Raw genomic sequence first — 27,137 nt, forward strand, 5'->3', positions numbered from 1 at the left:
AGAACTCAATAGCCTTGAAATTGACCAACGGACAGGTTGACGGCGCAGTAACACCTTGAGACATGCATGCCGCCAGCCAGGGAGCATTTCCCGAGTTGCAAGAAGCACGAATTTCGAAAGCGTCAAAACTGCTGGTCATGCTGACTAAGCATATATCAGACCTCTTCCCCACTATGTCGCTGCAGGAGGCCTCAGATGCTCGAAAAGCGCGTTTGATCGCCCTAAGAAACCGCAAGGAGGGTATATCAACTGTACCAAATGGGTGCGTGATAATAACATTCCAATAATGCAAAATATTAACCGACCACAGAGATTCTGTGCTTCTCAGCAGGAATTATGACCCTGAAACAAGGACGTTGAAGAAGCACTCAAAAAACGACGTTCTGACTACAGATACTGTCGAGAAAGATATTGAAGGAGTAGCTGAAAAGATACTTGCTGAAGATGAACGGCAGCGCGCCCAAGAACTTGTATGCCAATTCATATTATAGCGAACTGCTGCGTTTACAGCTGCTCATTCATATGCTCTCCAGGACGTATTCAACATAGCCCCCAAACGGCCAAACTGGGATTTGAAGCGCGAAATGGAAAAGAAAGTAGCAAAGCTGGAGCGAAAGACTCAAGAAGCTGTCCATACTCTTATCCGTCAGCTTGATATTCCACCTTGCCTTTATTTTCAATTGCTCACACTGTATCAATAGGGCAGAGACTTGCTTCTCAAAAAGGGCAGTCGGACGACATTCTAGGGGCAATGAATGCACAAGAGAAAGCATTGGACGTCGAAGACCAGCCTTCAGACGAGGATGAATGAAACAGGTTCTTTCTCTATCCTGTTCATCGTGCCACCTCATGGTCATGGATCTCAGTTTTTCCTCTGTATGTGAGCTGAATATCACCCTAGTACCGCGACTTCCATGCGATCGCAGTTTCGTGCCATAATTGGCACGAACACGTCCAAGCGTGGCTACCATCCTTTCGTTGTTCACGCCCCAATAACCAGGAGTTCCGCCATTTAATTGAAATAACCGAAAATGGCGGGCATGTTCCTTGTATCATACATTTTTGCAAATCGAAGGGCGGCTCTATTGATTATCGGTGTCTTCACCAAACACGTGAGGCCGCAGAGCAGTTTGCACTTGGGACAAGAAGACAACTGTGAACTTGAAGAAAATCCTCGATCGTCTGGAAGACTGCCTTTCTCTCTACTTTAACTGTCTCTGAGGTCAATCCAGGCTGGCCAGTTCCGTCGTTTACCCACGTCGGTCACATGTTACCAGCGTGTTGAGTTTTCTCTATTGTCGTACCGACAAGATCGTGGTGTTCGGTCCTCTCTACAGATTGTATATTTCAAAGATGTGGAATTGATCATCGTCTGAGACTTAGGTCATTGCTTCAGCTATAAGCAGTCTGGAGGACAATGCTAACGGTATGATATGATTTATTTGGTGCTGGGCTCGGGGTAGCATTCTGCGTCTGGATCATCGTCTCGTCTCATCTTCTTCCATCGTGTCTTGATTCCTGATCCGCCGCCTGAACGTTCTGCATCTGTCTAGTTAGTGAGCTTGTAGCACTCCAATATGCGCAGTGTTTCCATTGCCATATATATTCGATTAGCATGAACTAGATACATATCCCTCTAACACTCTACGTAGTCATACTTTAGCGATACTTAGTGAGTGACTCTTCTCAGCGGCGAAATTATAGGACAGGGGATAATGATAGAGGCTCTACTACACGCGCAAGAAAGCAACTGGATGTCAGCTGACATTCCATGTGTTGTGCAATCCAATTGTGTCATCCGCACGGTTGATTGGACCGCTAGACGCCACCATGGTCTCTCGATCGTGGAATCCGTTGACCACACTGCCCTCACCTTTGCCTTCCCATGAGTTTGCGGCCGACTTCTTTTTGACATTATCTGCACGTAACAATTCCAGTTGATGCAAATACTCCTCAGTGACACCACCAGTAACATATTCCCCTGTGAATACGGAGCAATCGAAAGTTGGAATGGACGGGTTGAATTGTCGCACAGACGCGACGAGGTTAGGAAGAGTCTGGAACACGACAAGGTCTGCACCGATGGCCTCAGCTATCTCCTGAGTGGTGCGCCCGTATGCAACAAGTTCCGTCCTTGAAGGCATATCAATACCATAGACATTAGAGTACCTAGCAAATATTCGTCAGTAATGTGATGGTGGTTAGTAGAAAGGAACAACCTTATGGGTGGAGCACAGCTCGCGACGATGACCTTTTTTGCGCCAACATCCTTCGCCATCTGAATAATTTCTTTTGAGGTGGTGCCACGAACAATGGAATCTGAAGCCGGGTGTCAAGGTAAGACAACAAGATCGTTCAGTCGTTGCACAACTTACCGTCAACGAGGAGAACATTCTTCCCAGAAAACTCCAGGGCCATGGCGTTCAGTTTCCGCCTGACATTTTTTCGTCTTAGAAAAATGCCATCAATACTGTGAATTCATGGGAAAAAAACATATATCTGACCTCATTTGCTGACCTGGCATAATGAATGTCCTACCAACATAGCGATTCTTGATAAAGCCTTCTCGGTAGGGCAAATTGAGCTTCTGAGCAAGATTCAAAGCTGCAACACGAGATGTGTCAGGAACCTGAAAACGCGTCAGAAAAAAATGGGGAACGAGGGGAACTACTGACGGGAATGACGACATCCACTGTGATGCCGCGTTCCTTCAAAACCTTGTCAACTTCAACCGCAAGCGCATCGCCCATGGCCATTCGACTACGGTAGACACTAATGCCGTCAAGCACTGAATCGGGGCGAGCGAAGTAGACAAATTCGAATATATCGGGTGCAAAGATCGCATGCTCTGCTACACGTTTCCTTGAGACCCCTGACCGAGTGATGATCACTGCTTCGCCTAATCAGAAACCAACGTCAGTGACTGCGGCTAACGGCAGGAATAAGAACTGACCAGGTTTCACATCTTCCCATTCGCTAAAGCCCAGAGCATCAGCAACAATGCTCTCGCTTGCAAAAAGGTAGTCTTTCCCAGAGTTGCTACGTCTGGAAGCCACCCCGAGGGGTCGTATGCCATTCGGATCTCTGAATGCAATGATCCCAAAGCCAGCAAGCATTGCAACACATGCATATGCTCCTGTGCACTGCTTCATTAGGCCTCCAATAGCATTGAAGATGTCGTCTTCGTTTATGCGAAATTTGCCAGTCTGCTGGAGATTGTTGGCAAAAAGGTTGAGTAGGAGTTCGGAATCGGACGAAGTATTTATGTGTCTATGTGCGGTGGCGTCCATATATTGTAGGAGTGAAGGACCATCTATGAGGTTCCCATTCTAGTCACCTTTCAGTCTTGACTCTTGAGTAACCAGTCTCGAGAACAAACTTACATGGGCAAATACAATACCATAGGGCGAGTTAACGTAGAACGGTTGAGCTTCAGCGTGGTTCGAGCTTCCAGCAGTTGGATAACGAACTGCAATGTGCTAGATCAGATAATCGTTGACAAGACTAGTTTGCTCCCGAGGGCTTACCATGGCCAACACCCATCCCTCCGATGAGTTTGGAAATGGCCTTCTCGTCAAAGACATCGCGAACCATACCGTTGGCTTTGCATTGAAAGAATCGGCCTTTTGGACCACAAGTCACGATGCCACACGCATCCTGTCCCCTATGCTGGAGTAAAGAGAGACCTTCACATATGTCTGGTGCTGCGTCCACCGATGGATCATGAAGCAGCAGGCCTAAAATGCCGCACACTAAATTGGAGATCTGTCAGAGGATCTGGCACTTGGACGATCAAGAAGCCAACTCACTCGTGATGCAGGGGTGAAATGAGAGAAAATGTGAAATTAAGCTGGGGCGACGCCCGTTCGCGTGATAAACGTGCTGGTCACTACTATCAGTGGTTACAGACCTGAAGAAAAACTGGCATGGTGTTTAAACCACTTTGCCGCAACTTTGCCGTGATAATCTTTTCCTTGATAATCTGACCTCGGTCCGTATATGCACGAACCACGCACGTGGGTTAATGTTGTGGGCAGGAGTGACTCCGCCATTTCCAGACCGGTTTTCCCCGGCAGAATTCGGTGGCCGGAGTCCGGCCGAAGCGTAATTATGTAACAACCTTATAGTAATGACACACTAGTGTGATCAGAAGGCCGTGGTTAATGGAGGAAAGCCAAGTCGTCGACGTGGACACACTGATGGCCTCTTCCTAGTGACACTACCATACACCTTGTAGCGCTTTAAGAATACTATCAAGCGACACTCTGAGCGTGGGACTTATGTAAGCTTGAGCTTGTAACTTTATCAACGCTGGAAGCTTGCCATTCGATCTTCTGATACCGGCTTTCAAATTTCCGTACTAGGCTAGTCTCTGTCCTTTGGTCGTCTTACTTGAGTTAGACGATATATGTGAAAATACACCGCCTATGCAGAATAACTTTAGTTTTTAATCACAGAAAAATACGCGGTTGAACGCGATTGTATTCTTCGGTACTACGAGGTGATATAGTGGATATAGGTAGGGCATCAACAACATGCAACGTCGTTGGGGTCTTCGCAAAGTCGCGGGTAATGGTCGTGATAATAGGCAGCGTGTCGGCTGCGGAGTAGAAAGCGATGGTGTGTAATAGTCTACAGAAAGGTGCGTGCGATGATGAATGACAAATTAGGGAAGGATGAACTTCCTATGCTAGATAGAGCAAGATTCCACAGGAACCAGTCAGACAAAAGAGTGATTACAGCTTAAGCTGTTTGGGTTTCTCCCAGGTGTATGCGGGGTTACCTGCACACAGATCAAGTTCTGCACTACACATGATAACGTCAAAAACATACCGAAGTGGCCGTAAGACGCGGTCCTCAGGTAATGGGGTTTCTGGAGGTCAAGCTCGCGCACTAGAGAGCATCGATAATTTATCCTTCTCCAGACAGAAGAGACTTACCCATGACACCAGGACGGAGATCCCAGTTGTTGCGAATGACGTCAACGAGCTCCTCGTTTGTCCTCTTGCCAGTGCCGTAAGTGTCAACGTAGATAGACAAAGGCTCGGCAACACCGATAGCGTATGAGAGCTGAACAAGGCAGCGGCGAGCAAGGCCAGCAGCAACGAGAGACTTGGCTGTACGACATTTCAAATACCGTAGATTGATCAAAAACAGATGAACATACCGATCCAACGAGCAGTGTATGCCGCAGAGCGGTCAACCTTCGAGAAGTCCTTGCCTGAGAAGGCTCCTCCACCGTGTGCACCCCAACCACCGTAGGTGTCTACAATAATCTTGCGGCCAGTCAGACCGGCATCACCCTGAGGGCCACCAATAACGAAGCGGCCAGACGGTTGAATCTAATCCAACTCGTGAGCTACATGCGTCACTAGAAAGTAAAGATTCACGTACGTGGTAAACGATGCGGTCATCAAGAAGGTTGGCGGGGATGACCTGCGCGACGATCTTGCTTAAAATTTCCTTGCGGAGCTCCTCGGTGGAGATCTCCTCTGCGTGCTGGGTCGAAATAACGACCGTGTCCACACGCAGGGGGATCATCACACCACCATCGTTCTTGTACTCAACAGTGACTTGAGTCTTTGAGTCAGGGCGCAACCAGGGAAGAAGACCTGATCGGCGAGCATCAGCCATGGCACGGTTGAGCTTGTGCGCAAGCATGATGGTCAAAGGCATAAATTCCGGGGTCTCATCGGTAGCATAACCGAACATGATACCCTGGTCACCAGCACCGTGGTCTTCCAGAGAGCCGTGGTCCAGACCCTGAGCGATATCAGGAGACTGCTGCTCGATGGCAACCAGAATGTTGCAAGTCTTGTAGTCGAAACCCTTGGAAGAATCATCGTAACCAATTTGTTTGATTGTGTTACGGATGATTTTTTGGTAGTCGAGCTGAGCTTTGGTGGTGATCTCTCCAAAGACCATGATCATGCCGGTCTTCGAAGCGGTCTCACAAGCGACCTTTGAAAAAGGGTCTTGCTCAAGGCAAGCATCAAGCTGTGAAGTTGATCAGATTTTTTCCGCAATGATGGATATCAAGTGGGTACTCACAATAGCATCCGAAACCTGGTCACAAATCTTATCTGCTATGGATTAGTTTCATTGCAAAGCTTTGACCACGACGAAACTAACCGGGATGACCTTCACCTACAGACTCAGAGGTGAACAATAAATGCCCAGGTGCAAGAGCAGGACGCGCGTGACCGTTAGCAGCCATGGTAAGACAAAAGTCGTTGAAAAAAAGAACGAGGAAAGGGTTGGGAGAAAGAGGGAGAGAAGATGTGAGACCAATCGTTTGCGCAAAACAATTAAAGGTTCAATATAGCTTATATAAGCAGGGCATCACGCCATCCTTCTGCCACCTTCTGCCATCCCCTTGCCAAAAAATACCAGGTTACGTCCTCAAAAACAGGATAGATAGCAGACTCAGACGTGGCATAACCTAATTCACGTGAGTCCTAAATCTGATGGAGGGAAAAAGTTCAATTAAGCCTCACAACATGTATAGCGTGGGTCCTGATAGTAGATGATAGCCAAGCGAATTGATTACTATTACAAAAATCCTACACCAAGAGGATCTGTATTTGTCGAGGGATGTTGATCTTCCTGTTCTAAAACAAGGCTGTCATCAGACACAACCGTGAGATGGGGTACGCCATCGTGGCTCTGCCCAGATATTCGGAATCCTGACGAGTCTCCGTACTCTAGGCGACGAGGCGGATGTGCGACTGTTGGGTCAAGCGGCAATGATTTCCCATCAAAGAGATCTTGTGACAAGGAAGCCTGTCTAGGTGACCTTGACCTAGTAGTACTCCAGGGATTATCCGAAGGGAGGACATGTATAGTCTTCTGAGGTTTTACATTATCCCAAGGGTTGTGTGATGAGCCGACTGAATGTGATTGGCTGGTTATACGATAAGCAGGGCGTTCTTCATCTCCAAGGCGCTCACGAGGCTGAAATTCGGAGATTTTTCCTTGGGCATTTTCGTTATCTCCTGATGGCTTCGGTAATGCTTTGAAGTCCTTTGCGACTCCGTCATAAGCGTCCTGCATCGCTGAGAATGCTGCGGTAGCATTCGAGGATAATTTTCCCCACACTGATCTTACTCCGGTGTTGTAAAATGTATCCGCGGAATGCGCAGTCCCAGAGCGAGCCGGATGTAAAGGATTGCTCCCTGGAGATGATGGTCGAAGGGGAGGGCCAGAAGGCCGCAGTGATGCGGGAGACGGAGCCGTGATGTTATCTGCAGTCATTCTCTGCGGAATGTCTGGTAACGAAGACCATAGTCCACGAAGGCCTGAAGTCAGCGTTTCCGATGCATTCCCAGGGTTGGATGGCACAATAGAAGGATTCGAAAGGTTCGGCGTTCTGGCAGGTGACGGTGGGAGTGGTATTCCTGCGGGAACACTGATTGAATTAACAGGATCATCCTCCAGGGATTCTATTGGAGATGTAAATTCCGGACCCTCCTTCGTCTGATAAACGATTATCCTCCCATTCATCTCCTCCTCGGTTCTGCCATAAAGCTCGTGCCAAAAACGAATATCCTTGGCGTTCGGATAAATAACACCCATGTCAGCTGAAGGATCTCTACTGGAGGGATCATCCAAAGAGGGGTCGTATGCGTCATTCTTGTTTTGCTCTAACTCCGATGTCGAGTTGAAAAAGTCCCAAATGCAAGCTGCCCGCTCTGAGGGAGCAACGCCGTCTTCACCAGCTCGTCGTTCTCGTTCACAATTGTATAAGAAGTTGCCGAATTGGCACGAATAGAGGTGATATAGCAGTTGGCGAAGGAAGCGTTCATTAAATTCAAAGCGAGATGGATACTGCCGCTGCAGCTGACGAACGCATTCCAGGAATTGGTGAAAACATGGGCTCGTCTCTTTCAGGTGACTCTGGGACGTGAATCGATTCTGGACAGAAACCAAGAAGGCCTGCGCCGCATCGGCGCCACTACTCGTCCCCCCAGTTTCCGGTAACGAGGTAAAGAATTTGTCGGAGGACAGGTGCCCGCACCGGTCAAGAAATTTGTGCCCAAAGGACACCCAATCTTTCTCGATGAGTATCTGGAAGCCTCGAATGGTACGGTAGTGGGGATCCAAGCATAGCTGGGCCAAGGCAGATAACTGAGACGTTCGATCCCAGCCATCTGAGCAATGAACGAGAACATGCGACGAATTAATGTGAATGTTGCGGACAATGAGAGCTGCACCCTCCATTATATTCGATATGTGTTTGAGCCATCCAGAACGACGTAGCGCCTGTCGGTCGACTACCACAAGTTGTTGTGCTTCTCCAGGCAGGCTGCCTGTAACACTCGCAGCGACGTTGTCTGCCTCGCGTAATACATCCACCACCTTGGCAAGGGCCTCGCGCATAGTATGTATGTGGTCTATGCCCAAATACACCTTCTTGGCGTCCTTGTAGTTATCCATGTTTTCTGTGCCTGCACCTTTGGCTGTGTTAGCCACGGCATTGGCAGTGGGCCGTGCATCAACTATCAAATTTGTGCTAGTGGCACCGTAAACCGGTCCAGATGGGCGCGATTCCGAGAAATGATGAGATTGAAACACAGCTTCAACGAGCTTCTCATCTTGAAGTGAGCGGTTCTGCTTGATGCCCACCATCGGCTGGCTTGATCTTGTTATGCTGCCCTGAATGAGATAAATTAAACAGTGTACTATATCTCAGGTGCCCTAATACTAACAAAGTTCGCCCAGTGCAAGTATGTCAGCGCAGGCACCCGACATTTGCTGCGGTATTTGGAAGCGTATCGCAACGTCGAGTCGCTGATGCGAGACGGGACTACCAGCCGTGATGGGTAGGTAGGCGAGAACTTTGAATTGATCTTCAGACATTGGATGATTCGACAAGCCTGATACTCACAACGTAATCCTTGTTAATATCAGTGAAACGCCAAGCTTTCGTACGAGTTCCAACCCCCATACGGCCGAATTCTTCTCTTGGAGAGTAAAGGGACCATCCCCCCGTAGCGTCAAAGGGCGGGTTAGGGGCGTAGAAGAAAGCATACAGCTGGTTGACAGAGGCTAATAAATGTCAACAATCGATGCGACTTGAGTCGAGGGATTGGATGCTCACTGCACACGGTTAGCTCTTTGACACTTTCGAATACATCTAGAGCGTCCCGTTCCTTCTCGAAGGACAGCGAAAATGTTTCAAACATACGAGTGTGAAACGTTAACGGGCTCTGTCCATACAGGGTTTGCGGGAGCTTCAATACAAGAGATATCAGCGGGTAAGGTACCTGCAGTGCGAGTTATCAAGTGCAGCACGCCGTAAACCGGGATGTAGAACTCGCCCACATCTCCTCTTTCGCAAAATCCTCATACCGAAAAATAAGGTGATGAGCAGTAAGGTGGAGTGACCCATAATGAGCCCTGCCTGATTTGCCACATAGTACCTTTTCCACCTGCGCGCGCGCCGTTGAGCATGTCAATCGCAAGTTTCATGCACAGCGCACCTTTGAAACTCTGATTGAATCCATCTATCTGCAGCTGCTGGGAGTGGATGCCGCTCGACCTTAGCCAGCTCTGAGCTCAAGGTCAGACGGAATCAATTGAAGTATGTTTGGTCCTATTTACACATCATCGCCTTGTGATAAGTCGATGGCGCTTGGCACTTAGTCTCATTTCTAAGCTAGAGTATTGGCTATACCACAGTATATTTATTCATTCAAACACCCACAGTTCACTAACCGCATCCCTACCAGCCAAACAGTCGCCCAGATTCGCTGCATCTGCCCCTGGAAATATATCTTTCCTCAGCTCCATAGCTAACGCGGGTTCCCTTTTTATTTTACGTCTAACCTCAGTTTCAATGAGCTGCAATATTGTTACAGTAAGCGTGTGCACAAGAGTTTTGAAAAATTCTTTTACCGTTCCGTATGTGTGATCAAGGAAATCCTCCATTGAATAACCAGGCTTTGTAAAAGCCTCTGAAAAAATGCGCACTATGGTTGACACTGCAGGATCATAGTGATGAATATGGGAGTGAAGCTCCCATAACGAAGAATCAAGGGCGTTGGTAGAGTTTGGATTTGGCTCGTCGGCAATGAACGGGTCTGATATCGCGATTAGTTAGATCGTGACCAAGGAGCTGAATGCGTACCGGTGTTGGTGCTAGGACTATTGTGTATCATTACCATCAGGGCCGGATGTTGCTTGAGAATGTTGTACGTGAAAGGAACGATCATGATGATAGCTGCTGGAGGAGCATTCAATGAAAGCCTGGATAATCTCTTAACGAACGATGCCAATAAAGTTGCAGGCAGATGGCTGGACTGTCTCAGTAACAACAAGTGGAAGTTGTAGAGATGGATCTTACGAGGAACTCAAAAATAGTTCGGTTAAACGGAAAAACCGAGCACGATGCTTCAAGTGTAGAACATCCCGATGGAGGAATGCGTATAATCGGGTGAAAAAAGAAGGATAATCTCTACAGTGTGAACGATTGGTGAGACGTGAAGCGTGGCATATGAAGATTTGCACTTACAGATTATAGTCTCTCATTAGGGTGAACAAAGCGTTAAGTGCCAGCAGTCCAACGGTTTCTCCTATAGTAGAATGGCTTAACAAATTATGGTTAATACCAGGAATGTTCCCTCACCAAGATCCACGCATGCGCTTATCCAATCCATGACAAGCACAGGCCTGGTGAGATGTGGCAGGACACCACGATGCATTATATTCAATGCTCTTGTTGTTAACGCTCGATTGGAGGATGTTGAGATAGATGAGAGATGGGGCAGGAATTTTAGCCACGTTCGCGTGAATACAGCGCGATGAGCTTGAAGGGAGAAAAGAGACTGGTGGAATGTCAGAGTGTAAGCCCGGCCCTTCACACTGTTTTTTTTCTCATCTTTCGCATTGGAATCCTCATCGAAAAATTTGCGCCAGTCATCTTCGTCGTTTCCATCCACCGACTCTGCAGCGTCAGCCTCTTCAGCATCTCCCTTGGCACTTTTGTGTTTTGGGGGTTTTACGCCGAGCTCTTCCACCCACCACGAGTTAAGCTCTGACGAGTCCGTTGGAAATGTTGACAACTTTTCCATAATAGAAAGCAGATTGTCGAGCAGGTGAGGATTCTCCACAGATGAATATTTCGAGAGCACAGTTCTGAGGACAGAGTTAAGCACTGCATATAAATTTTGCATCGGGCCTTACGTTGCTTCTCGCAAAAAACACCATCGAATATCATCGTAGACGCTGAACCATGACTCCACGAAGTGCTCTCTCACATCCGGCATCATCTTTGAATTATGTTTACTGCTTCCATTCGACCGAGGGGAAGGAGGGCACAGTAGAAGCCCATATACTATGTGCTTGAAGTGCGCAAAGTGGAATTGCGGCTGTGCAGTCGAGGAAGACTTAGTGAGGGAGGTTGAGAGATGTTTCAAAAGTGAAAAGAGTATCTCCAGCGAGGATTTCTGGTACCGATGTAAGAATACAAAGCACAGCCAACGATATGACACGTACCCTCAGCGCAGGCTCTTCGTCTTGCAGTAAGCCAACGAGTAGTTCGACGTACGAATCCAACTTCTCCCATATCCACTTGCGGACAAGCTTGGCAGTAGCATCACCTCCGTGTACTAGCATCCCACGAGTTATTATCAAGACAAATATGCGATAAACGCTATAGACAGCTTTGGACATTTCCCTCGCGTCTGATGAGCCATATGCCAGTATGAGCAGGTCCGCCAGTGGGTTAAGAGAGCCATTTTCTGTGACGGCAGATGTTAGCTGAGTCTCCAGAGACTTGACTGAAGTGGATTCGACAGCTGTCTTGCGTCTTTTGGTTGGGGGAGGGAGTGAGCGGACCGGCATGGTAGGGATATGCAAAGTTGAGCAGATCAATACTGATCATTTTTAGATTAATTTTATTTGCTTATTGAATCAATATTTATGTAATTATTATATGTACTTTGATATAAATATTTGTAAATACAATGAGGCTCTTTGTGCCGATCAATTACACTATCATCACGGGCCTGTTGATTCCGTTGTTCGCAGATGCATACTGGGCAATATATGATTGGCGTATCGACAGCGCTGTGGACCTATCGGACCAACACAGCCAGCTAAGAAACAACGACCGTGAGAAAGTATGAATATATCTACTTTGATAACGTCCTCACTTACCGTGACGTTCCGTTGCCCCGATGTTATCTGTCACTTTCAAAGCTTCCACACGGTTGCGCTTTGCGTCGACCGCAGGTCATAGCTTGCGGTCTGCAGTGGGCCTGCGTCAATTCCATGGATCCCTGAAGTCCCAAGAGCACTACTTGAATGCTGATGAAAAGGCAAGCACCTTTTCCTGTCCGTATCATAGCACCAGCTTGGTCAAACATAACCACAAGCGCTACATGCATATATTTTCTAGACTTTTGAAAAAGTCGCTTTGAACCCTGCGAATGAAAAGGCCGTCCTGGTTGACTTTTATGCAGAGTGCGTAACTTCGGGTGTAATAAGCGTTTAGACATATGCTGACAAGCCGTATATTATAGTTGGTGCAACCCTTGCAAGATGATTTCGCCCCTACTTAAAAAATTGACCAGTGACGAGACAGTCAAAACTGGTAGCGGCCGTTCGCTTGACTTGGTCACGGTGGACACAGACTCAGAGTTCGACTTGGCAAAAAAATACAAGGTGTGCAAACTTCGACTTGACCTAGGGCAGTTCTCATTCCTGCCATTAACATCAGGTGCGGGCGCTGCCCACAGTCATAGCATTCAAAGATGGCCAGAAGGTTGACCAGTTTGTTGGAGCCCTGAATGAAGATGGCATTCGCCAATTCATAGCCAAGTTGTAGGAGACATGTAGCGTCCTTACATGATGAATATGATTGTATATATTCGAAACCCCTCTGGTTCCAAAAAAATGTATCAAAACATCGAAAGCGGTGTAGTGTTCGTTACAACGAGTTAATGAAAGGTTCAATATAGGTACACGTAGGAGGTGAAAACGAACTACCGGGGTCAATAAAGCAGTGGGGTCCACATCGTAATGCAGCGGTATAAACGAGAACTGTGTTGGGCGCTAACATATAGACGGGTAAGTGGGCGAACGAACATTCGCAGAACCGTCCAGGCTATTGTATCGAACAACAACCGCCTCCAGTCTTTTGTTGGCCGTATACGTCGTCTGCCTTAGTGACTGGACCCCACACGGACGGAACCTAGGTGAATGTTATTCGTCATATGTTTCGACACAAAGCTTGCACAATAAAGGGAACATACGAGGTGGTCTTTCGTCGTCTTGCAGTAGCGGATTAAACTATGAACAAGTCAGCCTGGTTTTTAATAAGACCAACAAATAGAACTCACCTAGCGGCTGCTTCACTGACCCGGATTCTTGGCCTTGCCAAGTCTTCTCGAAGGCGCTGGTTGTGCTCCAGCAGCCGACGATACCGTAGCTCCGACATTGATTGCCTTCCGCCTCGAGAGCTCATGCTTATGGTATTCGTGTGTGGTGAAAGTCCCTGATTGGCAAAAACTGCGAGATATGAGTGTGGTCAATTATTGAGTACGAAAGTACCCACCAGCTCTGTATCAACTGCCGTATGATGTACTTGTCGCGTGTCGTATCACAAAGTCAAGAGAGTAGGATACCACAGAATTAAACGGTAGTACTTTGTGGTGATCGCGGTGGGGAGACAAGTCTGCAACGGTACAATTACCCGGTTTGACTGCTTTGAAATGATAATATCCAAATTTGGACAATTGTATTTTGTTCATAAAATTCTTTTCTACGTTTCCCTCCTAACGTGCCTTCAAGCTTCAGTACTTCAGTGCTAGTCTTCAGGCTTCTGGCAAGGCTGCATGGGGACAACAAAGTTGAAGAGCGAGTCGGCGACCGGGCAGAACGACGAACAAGCATATCCCGGAAAAGTACATCCAATTTACTATTGAGCTCCTCGACTGAAAGCTCAGGTAATGCGCCAGAGCTTCTTAGTGTAATTCAGTCACAATCTGAATCCATGCATTAATTATGACCAGGAACGGTAGGAGAACAGCCTAAAGGATTGGCATTTAAATAACAACGTAAGTCATACAAACAATACGAGAACTCCGGTGATGAATCCCTGGCAAGAACACGCTGTATGAAGGGTAGAATCAGTAAAGTAACTCGACGGAAGTCCGGGCAAGGTACATGATGTGCAATAGAAGGCAAATTGTGCTCAGTATCTGTCCAGGATGCCTCGTAGAAGTTTCTCCCTGGCTTTTGCATGATCTCCGGCTGCGACAGACTTGGTTGTCTGATCAAGTCTACATATAAGTTCCTCGACGTCCCCGAGCGCCGATTTAGAGTGACCTTGGACTCGTTGGACTGAGTGGAATGACCATTCTGTGATCAGGCTCATAATCCAAGAAGTCTGAGATAAAATACCATATTCATTGACGGCCTTTTCATAACTATGGAGGAGCTTGTCCCTCTCGGCGCATACATCTTGCAGCTGAAGAGATAAGTTTTGAAGCGTGTCCTAAAAAGTTATTGCTGCATTGAACGAGGAGATGAAGGCAGCTTTCACAAACTAACTTCCGCCCTGGTGAACGCCCGAACCACTTGATCGTGTTCATGCCTTGCAAAGTCTTCGGCTCTCGAGCTCTTGTCAAATAGGGCAGCTCCACGGAGTAAAGTCGGATTGTTGTCATGCGAAAGGAATTTGTGAGCCTCTCCTACTCGAGTGACCACCGGAACGAGAGTCTCCCTGTACTGTTCTGTTGCTTCTCTGCGACGAGCCAGGAATGCTGGCGAGAGTCGATCGATGATAGCTGCGCCATCAGCAGATTCAGAAGCCTCCTCTCTGAGATGATGATGAGCGACGAAGTAATCCCTGAAGGTTGTGAAGGTATTGAATACCCGTCGTCTAAGAGAGCAATTAGAGTCGCATGCTCGTCCCAGTCAGAGTCCGCGGAACCCTCTTCGTCTTCATTATCTTGGTGCCCCTGGATGGCGTCCTCCACATCGGTAAATTCGTCTTCTTCGCGATATTCAGTGTAGCCCGGAGGTTCTTCTGATCTAGTAGGAGACTGGTAATAAGGTTCACAGATGCATTTATGCCGATTCTGAGTCCTCTGGGAGGGTGAAACGAGTCTGTTACGGGCCATTACGCGTGATTTGTCTGTTTTAATCACTGCAGTACTGCTGTCAGTAACGTCCCTGAAGGCTGAACGCGTAGATGGCATCTGACATGACTTGAGGGCTTTCGACACTGTGGACCGCGTTCGGGTGTTCGACATCGACTTCCTATCGCTTGGTGATAAAAGGCGCACCATGATGAGTGTTACACTTCGAAACTGTAAGAGAGTTTGCAAGACCAATGCAAGATCTCCTGTGAATTAGAACTCCGACACGGTATGTCCCACTGTTGATCGTTGTTCGTTTCTCTCCCGTACATCTTGGCGCGGTGGGCAGGTCCGTTGTTTTTTTTGCACTTCAAGTCTGCCAATTTCTTTGCTTATAAGCTGTCTGTCGTCGCAGGCGCATACTAGGTTCCCTTCTCTCAGATCTCCTGAGCTTCGCCAACCTCTTTGTTCTCGTTTCCGCACTATTTCACCATGAACGCTCGTCCACATAAGCAGTCTATGTCGGAGCTAAAGCTTCGCAGGCTCACAGAACACAACCAACGACTGCGAGAGGATCTCGCGCGACCGCGAATGAGAGTGAGCGAAGCCAGCGCAAGGTACTGTGCTATTTTCTTCCCACCATGGTCAGGCACATAAGATCTTACCCTCGGTCTCCATCTTACAGTTTAATTCGTTACTGCAAGACCACAAAAGACCACCTGGTGCGTTTGTACTACCGGTGCTCTCAGCGCCTTCACTTGCTCCATAACTTCATTTTGTGTGCCTATGTACTTTATGCTCATACGTCATATTTTCAGGTACCTTCTGTGTGGGGACCCGTTGGAAGGGGTGAGGACCCGTACGCACCGCCGCAAACAGGCTGCACCTGTATCGTGATGTGATATGTTATTCCTTATACCCCATACCGTGACATACCCCCTTTCATTTTCTGTCTACGGAAAGAACGGAGGAAACTCCAAACACTCTTTCCTGCGCGACACCTCCACGCATCCTACGCACATCAAACCGCCCACGCTCGTTACACGTATCCTACATATCCTCGTCATCGTGACTTTCCAAAACCTGACGGACGATTCATGGCTTGCACATCCTTACACTCCAGTCGTATACATATTGCTTAGAACTGCAAATCCTTTGCCGCTTCGAGTCGTTCCAGGGTCTCTTTTATCCATTTCGAGCATGACATTCTTTACATGGTTCATTCTCTCACTTTTTTGCATAGCTCGGTGTTTTATTTGTTTTTATCAGTCTTTGTCTCGGCTGGAGGTGCATCTATGTGATATATATTTGTTGGGAAGAGACCTTTGACAATGAAGCCATTTACTATCATATTATTCTGAGCCAAGATCTAGTAAACAATTTGAAACAGCTTTCGATCAACCTGAGCTCTTTGCGCTTATTACCTGGAGTCTTGTTCTGTCAAAACGGTTATTGTTCTTATATTGCAGTCTCTGTTTCGTTATAAACAACAGATGATTAATATCTCTTCATGAACTTTTACTACGTCTACTTGCGCCAGCACCCATCTCTGAAAACGTATTCCGTTGTTCCATCATAGTAGTTTTGGGAAATATACTGCTAAATCCACGGGTCAGCCAGCTCACAGGCCAACGAGTTCGATCGCCTCTACAGTTGGTTCACACCTTCAGTTACGTACACTCCTCTGTCCCATGATCCAAGACGTGCGCCTGCAAATTCGCGAGTTTGCTGCGCCAGTTGCGCAAAAACTGGGCATCGGCAAGATATCCGACTTTGCCGATGTAATCTTGCTCTCCTTCGTGTTCTTTACTACTGTGCACAATAGTCTCTCGCCCGCCGTAAGCAGTGCGCTTTTTCCTGTTTCATATGGGAAAGCAGGAAAGAGAGCGAGGAACAACTGGTGAGGCTGACTACACTACACTTATTGGGCGGGTAAGAATTCACAACTACAGGGATATACGTGTGGCATCGCTCGTCCATGCTATCTTAATTGTATTTCTTGCCGGGCGCTGTCTCAATCTTCCGAGCCTTGACCAAAATCGTGCCTTTGGCTGGCATGAAGATGCAGGGTTTCTAATAGCTATTGCAACAGGGTGAGTTGACACTTATCGAACGCCAACACAGTTTTCTGACTTCACTCTAGTTACTTTATATGGGACACATTGGAATCGATCATCCATTTCAGTGACATTGGATTCGTTTTCCATGGTATGTGTCTGATGTGTTTCTTCACAAATTTGCTCCCAACCCCAGCCTCAGGCATTTCGTGCCTTCTGATATACAGCCTTTCATTTGTGAGCGATGCGATTATATTGGAGCTTCAAGAATCTAACGTGCCCATTTAGACGCCCTTTGTTCCTTACTATGCAGTACGTTTCTTGTTTTGGGAGCTGTAAGTGATATATCATAGCAGACGCCCAGTTCTTTGTTCATACTGTTCACAGGAGCACTGTATTCTTGAACATTCATTGGTAGGTCGTGATTATATATGTTCATGATGATGTAAACGAGCTTCGCTGGCAGGTTCTTGGATAAGACAGGAAAAACAGGCAGTGCCCTTCAGTTTGTCAATGGTATTGTCCTCATTATGACCTTCTTTTGTGTACGCTGCATCTGGGGCGCAATGATGGTTGGTGCCTGTTTGAACCTGGCTTCCTTTACACTAATGCTTTGAATGCAGTCGTATGACTTTTTCATGACTTTGGATAGCGTATACGACCAAATTTTGACACCATACCTCATCATTTATGGAGGCGGTAATGTCTTGCTCCAAGGGCTCAACTGGTACTGGTGAGACTTACGTTGTCATTGTCTTGAATGATTGATTTATGTTCATACCCCTCAGGTTCACCAAGATGATAGCTGCGCTTGTGAAAAGGTTTCAAGGAAAACCCAATGGTCACAAGGTCATCAACGGAAAAACTAAGACATAACCATCTTTTATAGATCGTGTCGTTCTGCAGGTTGAATGCCAGTAGTAACAGATACTATATGCTTAAATACATGATCATGCACAAGATATCATACCACTAGGCCACGGTGAATGCTGCCTCTACTTGTGTCCGTACTCTCCGCTCCCAGGCAACAAGGTTGACGCGTCGAGTGACCTCAATTCTTGTGCTGTCCATGCTATACAAAAGACAGTGTAGGTACGCGAATGCAAGTGCATCCAATGCAGTGGGATTTCTATGTTGTGTCAGTGAATATACCAGGTGGCTTCGCGAGTACAATAGTGACTTACTCTGAGCCAAGGAACCAGTGGTCAGTTCCAAGCCGTTCCGAGAGTGAAGCGATGGCCTCTGCGTACTGTCCTTGGATGGATGAAAGTGTGATGTTTGTTCCATACGGTGGCAGTACTGAACTCAAACCAGTCAGAGGGGCAGGTGGTGGGCTGAGAGTGGTTGCCAAGGCCCTTCCTCCAGCGATAGCTGTCAGGAAGAGTTGAGATAATGCGGGTCGTGGAGGTTCTGATAGAGTCTGGTAAGAACAGTCAGAATGTGGTCTACACACGAGACAGAGCGCACACACCAAGGCAGCATGTACTACTCCCTCGAGCAAGGAGACCCATGCATGACTCTCGTCTTTGAGTATTTCATCACTGTAACCATTGAGAGGATCGCTCCCGCCGCCAACTTGTCCATTCACCCAACCAGGGATAGAGCGTGGTGCTAACAGCTCACTGCTGACATCCCCAAACACAGGAGTGTGTAGACAGGGCAACCGACCATCGATCCCACCTTCTGGAGAGATGTCCCACCGTACAGCGATGTTAGTGAGCCCACGCAAAGCGATATATGCCTGCCATTTCAGACACTCGACGTCTGTGCTCAGGATATCGGAGTTAAAGGCTTGGTCGACTGCCGTGGTCCGAGGAGGTGCAATCCATAGCGTAGGCTTTTGCGAAGGGCATCTTGAGATGACTTGAATCGGTGAGTAAGTGTGCAAGGGGAACTTGCTGAGGAACCTCTGGAGCGGTTCAGGAAGACTGAGAACTGATGCCATGCTAGGAAAACACTAGTGCTACGATTTATTCGTTACAGAGCGTTGAAGCACGTTTGTAATATACCGTACCTAATATAGGGACATCTACCACTGAAAAATTCTTTTATGGTATATATATCTTACAAATTTCAAGGCACCGGGCAAGTAAGTTAGTAACTTATGAGATTTCTTGAACTTGCTTACCGACGTTCGCGTCGACGATATTTGCTGGCAAACAACTGGCAACCTTATTGGACGCAACGTACTGGCTTCACTCTTCTATCTTTGTTTTTGAGCCCCGTCCTCAGTCTGGGCTTCCGAATACCGAACTTGCACACAAGCAAGGGTAGAACATGTCTGATTATGCGTCAAGTCCCTCTAGGCCAGCCACGCCAGTACCCGCTTTACCAGAAATACCAATTGCACGTCCATTCCGCTTAAACTGGGATACGTCTTCTCGTGTTCGAGGTCCAGCGAGCGTTTCAGAGACTACTGAGGGTCGTGGAGGTGACTATTACGCAGCACCTTTCCGCCTTGAATTGCCCAATCTATCAACCGTCAATATTGCCCCCGGTGCTTTACCCCAGGAATGGAGTAGCTCAACGCAGGGATTCAATGGTAGGCCACGCTACCGTCGTGTGATACGTGGTGCTCATTGTTTCCAGCGATTTCAACGGTCCTCAATAACCCTCATAGACACCAAGCACCTCCAAAAGCCCATTCCTCTCTCCCAGCTGTGCCCCCAGCCGACTTACCGCGCGTGAAACGCAAGGATTTCGATCCATATCTTCGAGCTATTGCGCCCGAATGGGAGAGGTTCGAGCGAAACATGCAGCTTAGTCGGGATGGTCAAGAGAAGCCGGACGCATCATTTAGTCATCGTGGTTCAACAGACACTCCGCCTATGCCATTCACGCCTCGTGCAGGAAAGCTATTAACACCACTTAACTCCGTCCCTCAGGTGTTCTTCGATGCTCAATTTAACCTTGGTGACCCACAGATATTCAATGCCGTCATAGAACACCAGGAAGAAGATAATGATTCCTCCGACCCTTCGTCGCTCTCATATTCGCTCCCTCTTCTTGAGAAGCTCTCCCATCATGCAGATACTATTGAACAGCATCTTGTTCGAGAAATTTCTCTTCGGTCCACATCATTCTTTGCGGCATTAACCAACTTGCAAGACCTGCAGACCGAATCGGAAGAATGCCTTGATCGCATATCGAAGCTCCGCGGACTGCTCAAGGAGGTCGATGAAAAAGGTGCCAAACGAGGACTAGAAATTGTGAGGACAGAATGCAAACTGCTCAATCTCGAATCTATCTGTAGTGGTGTCAAAGAGATCGGGGGCGTGGTGGAGATGACTGGTGTTGCAAAAGGATTAGTTGCAGCAGGACAGTGGGGCGAGGCCTTGACAGTTATTGAAGGCGTAGACGCACTCTGGGATCCAGTAGCTGCTGAAGCACCACCTGTAATTTCTGCCAGGGAAGCTCGCGCAGAACTTGTCCGCGTCCCTACCAACGGACGATTGTCCCCTCTTCCACCTATGCCGGAATCGCCTCCCCCGGAAAATGAAGGGACTAGGAAGACTCCATCAATACCACTGTCCTCCTTAACCGCATTCTCTTCTCTTCCTGCGCACGTTCGTGCATTGACGATGGAGATAGCATCCTCGCTTACCACGGAACTCGTCAGTGTGCTAAAGCTTGACTTACTAGAACGAGTGAATGGAGTACCTGAGCGGAACGGTAACGTGAATCTCTCCTTTAAGGATAGGTTACGGCCCGTCCTTCAAGGCCTTTTGCGTACCAAAGGAATTCGTGAAGCCACAGTTTCATGGAGAGAAGTTGTGACAAGTGAAATGCAAGGTATCATGAAGCATGTATGTGCTGGGCACTTCAATGGTGCATGATCATTGATGGTTCTCTAGCACCTGCCGTCTTTCAATATGGGTGATGAAGAGTCCAAAGGTCCTAAGGCTGCTTCAAGGTAAGCGGGGCGTTGACTCTCTTGGTACTACTATCAACCGTGCTATGCTCATTACAGTGGACTTGCAAATCTTCTTCGCTCCAAAGAGCATGCGGAGTTCCTATTGCTTCTCTCACAGCTGTATACGAGTCTTCTGAATGGTATCAAGGGTATTCAGGCCCAAAATGGCATACTAATAGAAGTGTTAGAAAGTTTGCTGTATGACCTTTTGTTTCTCCTTCTCCGTCTTATCGCTCACTGTGCTTCCATACCTTTTGGTTCACATCCAGAGCGCCGAAACCATCAATAGATATCGTCTCACTTCAAGAAGAACTCTTGGATATTCTATCTTCTACTGCGGACCTCTCGAACAAGCTAGCAGCAATAGTTATTGGATATCGTTCCGAACAGCATGCGCAACTTGATCTACCTGGCTTCCTTACCTTTTTCAACGCTTCGTGGGGCTTCGTGGTGCAATGCGAAGTGATATGCCGGCGGATGATCATGGGGCTGAGGGGAGTGGTCCTTGGTCAGGTACGTCCCTTTATCTAAGTCAATCAGAAGCGATCATAATACGTTACTCCTAGGCGAAGCACTTCCTACAAGCGTTCCATCAGGCCCGAATTAGCCAATCTGCGAAACTTGTCGAAGACGAGCTTTGGAATCCGATGTCGGAAGTGCCTGCAGCACTGCAGCACATGGCAGATGTCTTGGTAGATTCCGCAGTCCGGGACTCCCCTGAGCTTATCGTAGGAGAGACAGATAGCTCGCCTTCGGCCCCAAATCCGTTACCACCCCAATCTGCTTTGAGCAATCCGAATGGATCCGTGTCGTCATCCAAGTACCTTCGGATCGAAGAACGACCATACTTTTGTGTTTCTGCCACAGGTGCCGTTCTCGGCCTGTTATTCGATTACCTTAAGCTTGTCGTCAATCTACCTATGCTTAACATCGACACGATGGGTCGAGTGATAGAATTTTTGAAGGCGTTTAACTCTAGGACCTGTCAAGTTGTTCTTGGCGCTGGAGCCATGCGGTCAGCTGGCCTGAAAAACATCACAGCAAAACATCTTGGTAGGTACTGTTCATCCCCCTTGACACTTAGGAACCACTGACGTCACCCTTTCAGCGCTGGCGTCACAGTCCTTGTCCATAATGGTCGCACTCATTCCGTACGTACGAGAAACCTTCCGTCGTCACCTGAGTCCAACCCAGGCAGTAATGCTAATCGAATTTGATAAACTCAAGAGGGTGCGTCCGGAACCGCCGGTACCACTTCATCGCCGAATCTCACTCGTGTCCTAAATGTAGGACTTCCAAGAGCATCAGAGTGAAATTCATTCCAAATTGATTTCTATTATGGGCGATCGCACTAGTGCACATGTCAAATCTTTACAGGCAAGTTTTACGCCCTCTGCCGTAATCTCTCTCGAGTCTGCTTTGAAAGCTAAACCGAGTGCAAATAGAACGTTGATTGGGATCGGCCCAAGCAGGGAGATAGTGTCAATGATTACATGGAACTTCTCGTCAAGGAGACTGTCACGCTTCACAAAGTGCTCTCGAGGTACCTGACTGCACCAGTGGTGGAGGTTTGTGATACTTATGTTATACGTACCAACCAAAATCGCTTACATTCGTGACTTGCTGGACAGTATGTGATGTCTCAGGTGTTCGCTGCGATTAATCACCGCCTATCCGAAGAATACAGCAAGATAGACTTGCAAAGTCAAGAAGCGAAAGACAGGTGACTCGAATAGTTGTTCTATCTTTACGCCTTGTGACGATTTTGACAGGATGCTCGCTGATGCGCACTACCTTCACGAGAAGTTTTCCGTTCTAAAAAACGTTGGTGCACCTACAAACGTGCTCAAGAATGTGGTTGCGGAAAAGGCTTTACCTCGGAAGTCGGCGTTCAGCAATATCCGAGCCACAGCAAGTCCCAACGAGCGTATCAAGGGGCTGCTTTCGCGGAAAAATAGTGTCAAGCCGGACAAGCCACTACCCGCAGTCAATTCTTCTCCGACACCTAGCCCGCCGCCACCACCTCCTCAAGAGACACCTACCCATGCTGCGACCGTGGAAGGAGATAGAAGTGGCAGCCCAACCCCTGATATTGTGGTGCCACCTTCACGGGGCAGTTCTCGCGCCCGCGGGATAATAGACTTTAAACAAATGGAATCTTCTTCCAGAGATGTAGATGCGGCAGAGAAGGATGAACTCCCGCCCATTCCCGATGACGCCAATCACTCACTGCTTTCAGAAGCCGACATCTCTAACGGTGTTGCTTCTGAGATGGAAAACAATTCCGCATCGGCAGCATCCTATAGGAAGGAGGAGCGTGAGATCAGTGATAACCACGACGAAGTTCCACCTGCGGTTCCTATATTACCTTACAATGGCGATAGTTGATAATTTTGGTTGGCGATTGCAATTTGGATAGCAATTATGGATTCTTGCAAGATTCCTATTTGAAAACTCAGAATGCCGGAATATTCTAGTGTTCCTCTTGGTGGCGTATTCACCACAAATATGCATCAGTGACAAGTCCTCCATTCCCCGATCCCATTGTTTTGGTCGGATCAACCAGGATGAACCCCCGTGCTTGTCCAGCTGTTCAGATAGAGAGTATTTCTGTATTTATATAACAAAGAAAGGAAACTGACCCCCAGGCCCCCCACTGAAACCTTGTTTCTCTTTGTTCCCTTACGTTGACACGGCACCCGTTAAATGCACTTCGGATCTAAATGTGGGGAAACGAAAATCGAGGAAGAGATTTAGAGGAGTATTAATATACGCAGACTGAGTTTGATCACACGATGTGCTGCAAGTCGTTAAACTAACTCTGTTACAGCCTCTGACAGGTATGGTGATGCTGTGGGTGGAGCACATCAAGTATCACGTCCGTGTGAGGTTATGACGCGAGCGTATCCAATATTATATTGACCGGCGGTGGCCAAATGGTTCCAGACTGATGTGGAAACGAGGGTGAATCTTCTAGCCTTTCCGGCAGTAAGCGTCGACTGATCTGGTCCTCACCTTAAAGGTCGTGACTGTGCAACCAGCGGCTAGTGCATCTCATCATGCACGGTGTCACTAAGGGTGCATGCTGCAAGAGCTGTGCGATCCTTTTGTTATTATCCGAGTGCCGTCCACAAGTTTATTACGTGCGAAAGAGGAGTCACCCGTGGTATTGTCACTCACAGACGTTCTGTCTATGTGAGTGAGATGGATACATCAATGAATCGGACTTCTGAGGGCGAATAAACGGACCTCTTGGCGCCTGTGATATGATGCCAGGCCTACTATCACATCACTTTCACATCATTTCACACCTCAGGTAATAAACATGCTGTCCTCAAATGCCGGTCAATTTCGACTCAAAGCACGAGTGATGGTGTCAGCTCAGAGTCGCGCAATCAAACGTGCGACGAGGTGCCAAGGTAAAGAACAATGGCGTTGCTTACAAATAATGCGAATGTGACGCTATGTGACGTGGTTCCTTGGTCCCCTGTGAGATCACACGCTTTGACTCAACCCGGTCTTGTCTGAATTGAGTCATCTAATTCATATTTATTATTTCTCAAATATTCTATTCCTCGTACCGCCTCTCCCGTATTTAAGCCCGTGCTGTTCCTTTCCATTTTTCTCATACGTCCCATCATTGCACTCCGACGACGCCTACGACAGCGTGCTCGTCTTCATAAATAAGCTTAGTTCTTTACCGCCTGGTACCCTTTGTTGCTCAACTAAGCCTCATGTTCGAGGAGATATGCCTCGCATGTTCCAAACACCTCCGCGATGATGGGTATGTACTTCCCTACGCCCAGCTACCTACCTCTGACCCCCTTCATCAATATAGTCGTGCTTACTGCAGTGATGAATGCGAAAATTCAGACATGTACAATTCTCCTTCCATTTCTTCTGCCAGCAGTGCCCTTTCGTCTCCATACATCGATTTTACTCCCGGTGGCGAAGTTCCACCGCTCATGCCGTCTGCATTAGGAACCGCGCTTAGCAGTAATTTTCAGAAACGAGGCCGGTATTCTGTGTCGTCTTCATCCACATCTTCGGCTTCCTGGTCCCTCTTCACTGATGCAGAAGAGGAAGGCTATGCTTCTGTTGGCATTGATGACGAAGCCGCATATGAAGGAGATGGTTTAGAATCAGGTGTATCCGGTGACGGCTTCGCACGGTCCGCAGGCTTCTTACATCCGTGCAAGTCCTCAGGACTTAGCTACACTCGCCAACCGTCGGCTACCAACAACCGCTCAACCATTCCCCTTCTTCACCGCCGAACGTCTTCTACATCTAGCTCTGGTTTCGGTCAACAGCACTCATCTGCTGAAGATGACGCTGATTCTATGAGCGATGTTCCCTTCCACGAGAAACCTTCGGAACGAGAGCGGGAGCATAACAAGCTCACTGTTACTTCCAAGTACAAAAAGAGCCGCAATCGTGCGAGCCTCCCTGCATATTTCTCTCTTCTGCAGGTCAGCTCCCCCCAACGCAGCTCACCGCCACTTTCCACCAGTTCAGGAAACACAACCAATCGTGCGTCTCCCCCTACACCAAAATTAGCTTCATTGCTAGCAATCTCTGGCATTCGGTCTGTCGTGGAAGCGACGCCCCGTGGGCGGCGACGCGAACCTGACACGAATAGTCGCTCCAACTCCCGTTCTCGTGCACGCCAGCAGACTCTGGTTCCTGGACCTCGCGAACGCCAGGACAGCCGTAGCAGTGTCGAGAAAGTTTTCGATTGGACTTGTGCTCCGTTGCATCGAGGTCGTCCAAGTGTGCGGCGCAACTCATCACCACTTCCAAAGATGATGTCCTCGATGCAGCCATTCGAGGAAACACCTTTCGTTAATTCCATCGATGAGGCACACGAACGCAGGGGCCGCTTCAAGCGCAACGAGCTTGACGGACCAGGCTCGCGTGATGCCCCGGGTTATGGGAATGGCAGGAGCGGCCTGCGAGAGCGGGTGCGAGAACGCCAGCGCGATGTTGATGCCGGTTTTCTGTAACCGCACCCCCAGAACTCGTTTCTCGTTATGCATGCCACGCCGATATATTTTTGCACCTCGGGCGTGATAAAACCAATGGCTTCCCCATCGTTCTCGTCACATCGCACTCAAAAAAAATAACCGCACAGACCTTTCACTCGCCCTTTTATATCGACCATACGTAACATATCTACCTCATCAAAGTATACGGCAGAACTTCTAGTAGTCGCAGAAAATTTACGGAAATCACAGCACGCATTCTTCGTCTTCACATATCACCATTCATTACTTATTCGTGGTCGTCACATTCAAAACTAGCATTCATCGTACCATTTAGCATCGACTTTCACCATTTTGTGGTCGTCACATCGGATCGAGGGGAATCATTATCAAGTACCATACATTGCTTGACATTCAACTGAAACTGTGCAATAACATTCGCTCTTCATCTGCATGACACAATTATAGGAATCAGGCAGCATGCACCTCGTTGCAAACGTGCAGGCCATTCTCGAGTGACAAGAGGTGACTACGATAAATGTTCAGTGACTAGTGGCGCCGCAAGGGTCCCGACGTATCGTATCAAAGTATTACCTCCGATCCTTTCCATTTGATACACGGCAAAGTAACGTGTTTCATGGTAATTCGCGAGCTAAAGATAAGCCAAAAAAACAAACCAGTAACGCATTCCCCAGCAAGCAAACATGATGGCGAGGCTGGACAACCGGCAGGCAATGACCAATAGCAATATCGTAATAACGTAGAGCATGGGGCCTTGTGCCCAGAATATTGTTCGCGGCGTGGTGTGAAAGGGTGCGAACCTTCGACACGCGACGGCGGACTTCCATTTCGGGAACTTACTGTACTGACTCCTCCCAATTCCCCTTCAACCCATAGCTGAAGCTTTGTCTTCGTTAGGGATTCATCCTTTACCAGCTACTCCCAAATCATCCAGAAATCCTCGTAAATATTATAGTTTCGCGATTGCACTACCTGGTGCTGCATGACATAGCTAGCCACAGACCCATCAACTTGCCATCATTGATTCACTTACTCAGCTGAATACTGCAGAGGACAATTGTCCTACACGCCTAGGGCC

General features: G+C 47.9%; 13 protein-coding genes across 13 annotated transcripts; 6 read left to right on the top strand and 7 right to left on the bottom strand.

Annotated features, from left to right (window-relative positions):
* Nucleotides 1-173: 173 nt before the first annotated feature.
* Nucleotides 174-811, top strand: HD556DRAFT_1447043 (mRNA splicing factor; the record flags this gene model as incomplete). Its single annotated transcript, XM_041307190.1, has 4 exons — nucleotides 174-262; nucleotides 311-470; nucleotides 534-645; nucleotides 702-811. 4 exons carry the CDS (start codon nucleotides 174-176, stop codon nucleotides 809-811), a joined length of 471 nt encoding a protein of 156 aa, XP_041156499.1.
* Nucleotides 812-1,507: 696 nt separating this feature from the next.
* Nucleotides 1,508-4,041, bottom strand: HD556DRAFT_1398132 (phosphoribosyltransferase-like protein). Its single transcript, XM_041303756.1, has 9 exons — nucleotides 3,810-4,041; nucleotides 3,528-3,752; nucleotides 3,384-3,469; nucleotides 2,954-3,329; nucleotides 2,676-2,899; nucleotides 2,505-2,629; nucleotides 2,376-2,449; nucleotides 2,220-2,319; nucleotides 1,508-2,169 (listed from the first exon to the last, which is right to left on the bottom strand). Coding segments are annotated over exons 1-9 (1,623 nt in total). The 5' UTR covers nucleotides 3,811-4,041; the 3' UTR covers nucleotides 1,508-1,757.
* Nucleotides 4,042-4,360: 319 nt separating this feature from the next.
* On the bottom strand, nucleotides 4,361-6,074 carry HD556DRAFT_1398134 (S-adenosylmethionine synthetase). The gene is made up of 5 exons (XM_041303757.1): nucleotides 5,395-6,074; nucleotides 5,168-5,342; nucleotides 4,941-5,117; nucleotides 4,834-4,893; nucleotides 4,361-4,783 (listed from the first exon to the last, which is right to left on the bottom strand). Exons 1-5 carry the CDS (start codon nucleotides 5,929-5,931, stop codon nucleotides 4,737-4,739), a joined length of 996 nt encoding a protein of 331 aa, XP_041156501.1. The 5' UTR covers nucleotides 5,932-6,074; the 3' UTR covers nucleotides 4,361-4,736.
* Nucleotides 6,075-6,268: 194 nt separating this feature from the next.
* HD556DRAFT_783886 (phosphatases II) lies at nucleotides 6,269-9,598 on the bottom strand. Its single transcript, XM_041311624.1, has 7 exons — nucleotides 9,483-9,598; nucleotides 9,321-9,431; nucleotides 9,101-9,266; nucleotides 8,888-9,048; nucleotides 8,709-8,837; nucleotides 6,498-8,655; nucleotides 6,269-6,442 (listed from the first exon to the last, which is right to left on the bottom strand). The coding sequence occupies exons 1-6, from the start codon at nucleotides 9,504-9,506 to the stop codon at nucleotides 6,553-6,555; spliced, it is 2,694 nt and encodes an 897-aa protein (XP_041156502.1). The 5' UTR covers nucleotides 9,507-9,598; the 3' UTR covers nucleotides 6,269-6,442; nucleotides 6,498-6,552.
* Nucleotides 9,575-11,878, bottom strand: HD556DRAFT_1275325 (CBF/Mak21 family-domain-containing protein). The gene is made up of 7 exons (XM_041299223.1): nucleotides 11,497-11,878; nucleotides 11,185-11,447; nucleotides 10,628-11,136; nucleotides 10,514-10,574; nucleotides 10,346-10,456; nucleotides 10,130-10,296; nucleotides 9,575-10,082 (listed from the first exon to the last, which is right to left on the bottom strand). Exons 1-7 carry the CDS (start codon nucleotides 11,842-11,844, stop codon nucleotides 9,691-9,693), a joined length of 1,851 nt encoding a protein of 616 aa, XP_041156503.1. The 5' UTR covers nucleotides 11,845-11,878; the 3' UTR covers nucleotides 9,575-9,690.
* A 301-nt stretch (nucleotides 11,879-12,179) lies between these two features.
* On the top strand, nucleotides 12,180-12,829 carry HD556DRAFT_1311392 (thioredoxin-like protein; the record flags this gene model as incomplete). The annotated part of the gene is made up of 4 exons (XM_041300536.1): nucleotides 12,180-12,359; nucleotides 12,401-12,465; nucleotides 12,525-12,666; nucleotides 12,722-12,829. The coding sequence occupies 4 exons, from the start codon at nucleotides 12,180-12,182 to the stop codon at nucleotides 12,827-12,829; spliced, it is 495 nt and encodes a 164-aa protein (XP_041156504.1).
* HD556DRAFT_784038 (G-protein gamma subunit) lies at nucleotides 12,805-13,679 on the bottom strand. Its single transcript, XM_041311625.1, has 4 exons — nucleotides 13,559-13,679; nucleotides 13,344-13,498; nucleotides 13,257-13,293; nucleotides 12,805-13,195 (listed from the first exon to the last, which is right to left on the bottom strand). Exons 2-4 carry the CDS (start codon nucleotides 13,466-13,468, stop codon nucleotides 13,109-13,111), a joined length of 249 nt encoding a protein of 82 aa, XP_041156505.1. The 5' UTR covers nucleotides 13,469-13,498; nucleotides 13,559-13,679; the 3' UTR covers nucleotides 12,805-13,108.
* A 294-nt stretch (nucleotides 13,680-13,973) lies between these two features.
* HD556DRAFT_784140 (uncharacterized protein) lies at nucleotides 13,974-15,334 on the bottom strand. The gene is made up of 5 exons (XM_041311626.1): nucleotides 15,294-15,334; nucleotides 14,881-15,232; nucleotides 14,557-14,824; nucleotides 14,407-14,500; nucleotides 13,974-14,346 (listed from the first exon to the last, which is right to left on the bottom strand). Exons 2-5 carry the CDS (start codon nucleotides 15,204-15,206, stop codon nucleotides 14,198-14,200), a joined length of 837 nt encoding a protein of 278 aa, XP_041156506.1. The 5' UTR covers nucleotides 15,207-15,232; nucleotides 15,294-15,334; the 3' UTR covers nucleotides 13,974-14,197.
* A 48-nt stretch (nucleotides 15,335-15,382) lies between these two features.
* HD556DRAFT_1398180 (G-protein gamma-like domain-containing protein) lies at nucleotides 15,383-16,438 on the top strand. Its single transcript, XM_041303758.1, has 4 exons — nucleotides 15,383-15,435; nucleotides 15,502-15,703; nucleotides 15,772-15,808; nucleotides 15,905-16,438. The coding sequence occupies exons 2-4, from the start codon at nucleotides 15,579-15,581 to the stop codon at nucleotides 15,986-15,988; spliced, it is 246 nt and encodes an 81-aa protein (XP_041156507.1). The 5' UTR covers nucleotides 15,383-15,435; nucleotides 15,502-15,578; the 3' UTR covers nucleotides 15,989-16,438.
* Nucleotides 16,439-16,596: 158 nt separating this feature from the next.
* On the top strand, nucleotides 16,597-18,171 carry HD556DRAFT_784178 (DUF887-domain-containing protein). The gene is made up of 8 exons (XM_041311627.1): nucleotides 16,597-16,986; nucleotides 17,039-17,179; nucleotides 17,230-17,380; nucleotides 17,432-17,478; nucleotides 17,531-17,557; nucleotides 17,610-17,715; nucleotides 17,767-17,876; nucleotides 17,932-18,171. Exons 1-8 carry the CDS (start codon nucleotides 16,778-16,780, stop codon nucleotides 18,017-18,019), a joined length of 879 nt encoding a protein of 292 aa, XP_041156508.1. The 5' UTR covers nucleotides 16,597-16,777; the 3' UTR covers nucleotides 18,020-18,171.
* Nucleotides 18,116-19,088, bottom strand: HD556DRAFT_1433738 (uncharacterized protein; the record flags this gene model as incomplete). The annotated part of the gene is made up of 3 exons (XM_041305250.1): nucleotides 18,116-18,272; nucleotides 18,328-18,563; nucleotides 18,615-19,088. The coding sequence occupies 3 exons, from the start codon at nucleotides 19,086-19,088 to the stop codon at nucleotides 18,116-18,118; spliced, it is 867 nt and encodes a 288-aa protein (XP_041156509.1).
* A 124-nt stretch (nucleotides 19,089-19,212) lies between these two features.
* On the top strand, nucleotides 19,213-23,594 carry HD556DRAFT_1398196 (Vps54-like protein-domain-containing protein). The gene is made up of 11 exons (XM_041303759.1): nucleotides 19,213-19,685; nucleotides 19,733-20,949; nucleotides 20,998-21,056; nucleotides 21,114-21,254; nucleotides 21,326-21,569; nucleotides 21,623-22,109; nucleotides 22,165-22,286; nucleotides 22,347-22,433; nucleotides 22,502-22,624; nucleotides 22,688-22,779; nucleotides 22,829-23,594. The coding sequence occupies exons 1-11, from the start codon at nucleotides 19,421-19,423 to the stop codon at nucleotides 23,442-23,444; spliced, it is 3,453 nt and encodes a 1,150-aa protein (XP_041156510.1). The 5' UTR covers nucleotides 19,213-19,420; the 3' UTR covers nucleotides 23,445-23,594.
* Nucleotides 23,595-24,545: 951 nt separating this feature from the next.
* Nucleotides 24,546-26,366, top strand: HD556DRAFT_784528 (uncharacterized protein). Its single transcript, XM_041311628.1, has 2 exons — nucleotides 24,546-24,840; nucleotides 24,895-26,366. The coding sequence occupies exons 1-2, from the start codon at nucleotides 24,791-24,793 to the stop codon at nucleotides 26,057-26,059; spliced, it is 1,215 nt and encodes a 404-aa protein (XP_041156511.1). The 5' UTR covers nucleotides 24,546-24,790; the 3' UTR covers nucleotides 26,060-26,366.
* Nucleotides 26,367-27,137: the final 771 nt, after the last annotated feature.

Source organism: Suillus plorans (assembly GCF_016647745.1).
Source record: "Suillus plorans strain S12 chromosome Unknown HD556scaffold_59, whole genome shotgun sequence".
Taxonomy (NCBI): domain Eukaryota; kingdom Fungi; phylum Basidiomycota; class Agaricomycetes; order Boletales; family Suillaceae; genus Suillus; species Suillus plorans.

Bases quoted from the DNA above. Each gene is read 5' to 3' on its own strand.
- HD556DRAFT_783886 (XM_041311624.1), bottom strand. From the start codon at position 9,506: ATGGATTCAATCAGAGTTTCAAAG. The intron at 9,267-9,320 runs GCGAGTTCTACA...CTCGCACTGCAG, and splicing joins TTGCGAAAGAGGAGATGTGG to GTACCTTACCCGCTGATATC. The intron at 8,656-8,708 runs GTTAGTATTAGG...TATCTCATTCAG, and splicing joins ACTTGCACTGGGCGAACTTT to GGCAGCATAACAAGATCAAG.
- HD556DRAFT_1398196 (XM_041303759.1), top strand. From the start codon at position 19,421: ATGTCTGATTATGCGTCAAGTCCCTCTAGGCCAGCCACGCCAGTACCC. The intron at 21,570-21,622 runs GTACGTCCCTTT...CGTTACTCCTAG, and splicing joins GGGGAGTGGTCCTTGGTCAG to GCGAAGCACTTCCTACAAGC. The intron at 22,780-22,828 runs GTGACTCGAATA...CGATTTTGACAG, and splicing joins AGTCAAGAAGCGAAAGACAG to GATGCTCGCTGATGCGCACT.
- HD556DRAFT_1398134 (XM_041303757.1), bottom strand. From the start codon at position 5,931: ATGATCATGGTCTTTGGAGAGATCACCACCAAAGCTCAGCTCGACTAC. The intron at 5,343-5,394 runs GTACGTGAATCT...GAGTTGGATTAG, and splicing joins ATGACCGCATCGTTTACCAC to ATTCAACCGTCTGGCCGCTT. The intron at 4,894-4,940 runs GTAAGTCTCTTC...GATGCTCTCTAG, and splicing joins TCTCCGTCCTGGTGTCATGG to TGCGCGAGCTTGACCTCCAG.
- HD556DRAFT_784140 (XM_041311626.1), bottom strand. From the start codon at position 15,206: ATGCCATCTACGCGTTCAGCCTTCAGGGACGTTACTGACAGCAGTACT. The intron at 14,501-14,556 runs GTTAGTTTGTGA...ATAACTTTTTAG, and splicing joins GGGCGTTCACCAGGGCGGAA to GACACGCTTCAAAACTTATC. The intron at 14,347-14,406 runs GTATTTTATCTC...CATTCCACTCAG, and splicing joins AAAGGCCGTCAATGAATATG to TCCAACGAGTCCAAGGTCAC.
- HD556DRAFT_1398132 (XM_041303756.1), bottom strand. The intron at 2,900-2,953 runs GTCAGTTCTTAT...GTTTCTGATTAG, and splicing joins ATGGGAAGATGTGAAACCTG to GCGAAGCAGTGATCATCACT. The intron at 2,170-2,219 runs GTTGTTCCTTTC...AATATTTGCTAG, and splicing joins AGCTGTGCTCCACCCATAAG to GTACTCTAATGTCTATGGTA.
- HD556DRAFT_1275325 (XM_041299223.1), bottom strand. From the start codon at position 11,844: ATGCCGGTCCGCTCACTCCCTCCCCCAACCAAAAGACGCAAGACAGCT. The intron at 10,457-10,513 runs GTAAGTGCAAAT...TTCACACTGTAG, and splicing joins CTAATGAGAGACTATAATCT to AGATTATCCTTCTTTTTTCA. The intron at 10,083-10,129 runs GTACGCATTCAG...TCGCGATATCAG, and splicing joins TAGTCCTAGCACCAACACCG to ACCCGTTCATTGCCGACGAG.
- HD556DRAFT_784038 (XM_041311625.1), bottom strand. From the start codon at position 13,468: ATGAGCTCTCGAGGCGGAAGGCAATCAATGTCGGAGCTACGGTATCGT. The intron at 13,294-13,343 runs GTGAGTTCTATT...ACTTGTTCATAG, and splicing joins GTCAGTGAAGCAGCCGCTAG to TTTAATCCGCTACTGCAAGA. The intron at 13,196-13,256 runs GTATGTTCCCTT...ACATTCACCTAG, and splicing joins AGACGACGAAAGACCACCTC to GTTCCGTCCGTGTGGGGTCC.
- HD556DRAFT_1398180 (XM_041303758.1), top strand. From the start codon at position 15,579: ATGAACGCTCGTCCACATAAGCAGTCTATGTCGGAGCTAAAGCTTCGC. The intron at 15,704-15,771 runs GTACTGTGCTAT...TCCATCTTACAG, and splicing joins GTGAGCGAAGCCAGCGCAAG to TTTAATTCGTTACTGCAAGA. The intron at 15,809-15,904 runs GTGCGTTTGTAC...TCATATTTTCAG, and splicing joins AGACCACAAAAGACCACCTG to GTACCTTCTGTGTGGGGACC.
- HD556DRAFT_784178 (XM_041311627.1), top strand. From the start codon at position 16,778: ATGATCCAAGACGTGCGCCTGCAAATTCGCGAGTTTGCTGCGCCAGTT. The intron at 16,987-17,038 runs GTGAGGCTGACT...TCACAACTACAG, and splicing joins AAGAGAGCGAGGAACAACTG to GGATATACGTGTGGCATCGC. The intron at 17,479-17,530 runs GTAAGTGATATA...TACTGTTCACAG, and splicing joins CGTTTCTTGTTTTGGGAGCT to GAGCACTGTATTCTTGAACA.
- HD556DRAFT_784528 (XM_041311628.1), top strand. From the start codon at position 24,791: ATGTTCGAGGAGATATGCCTCGCATGTTCCAAACACCTCCGCGATGAT. The intron at 24,841-24,894 runs GTATGTACTTCC...TCATCAATATAG, and splicing joins AAACACCTCCGCGATGATGG to TCGTGCTTACTGCAGTGATG.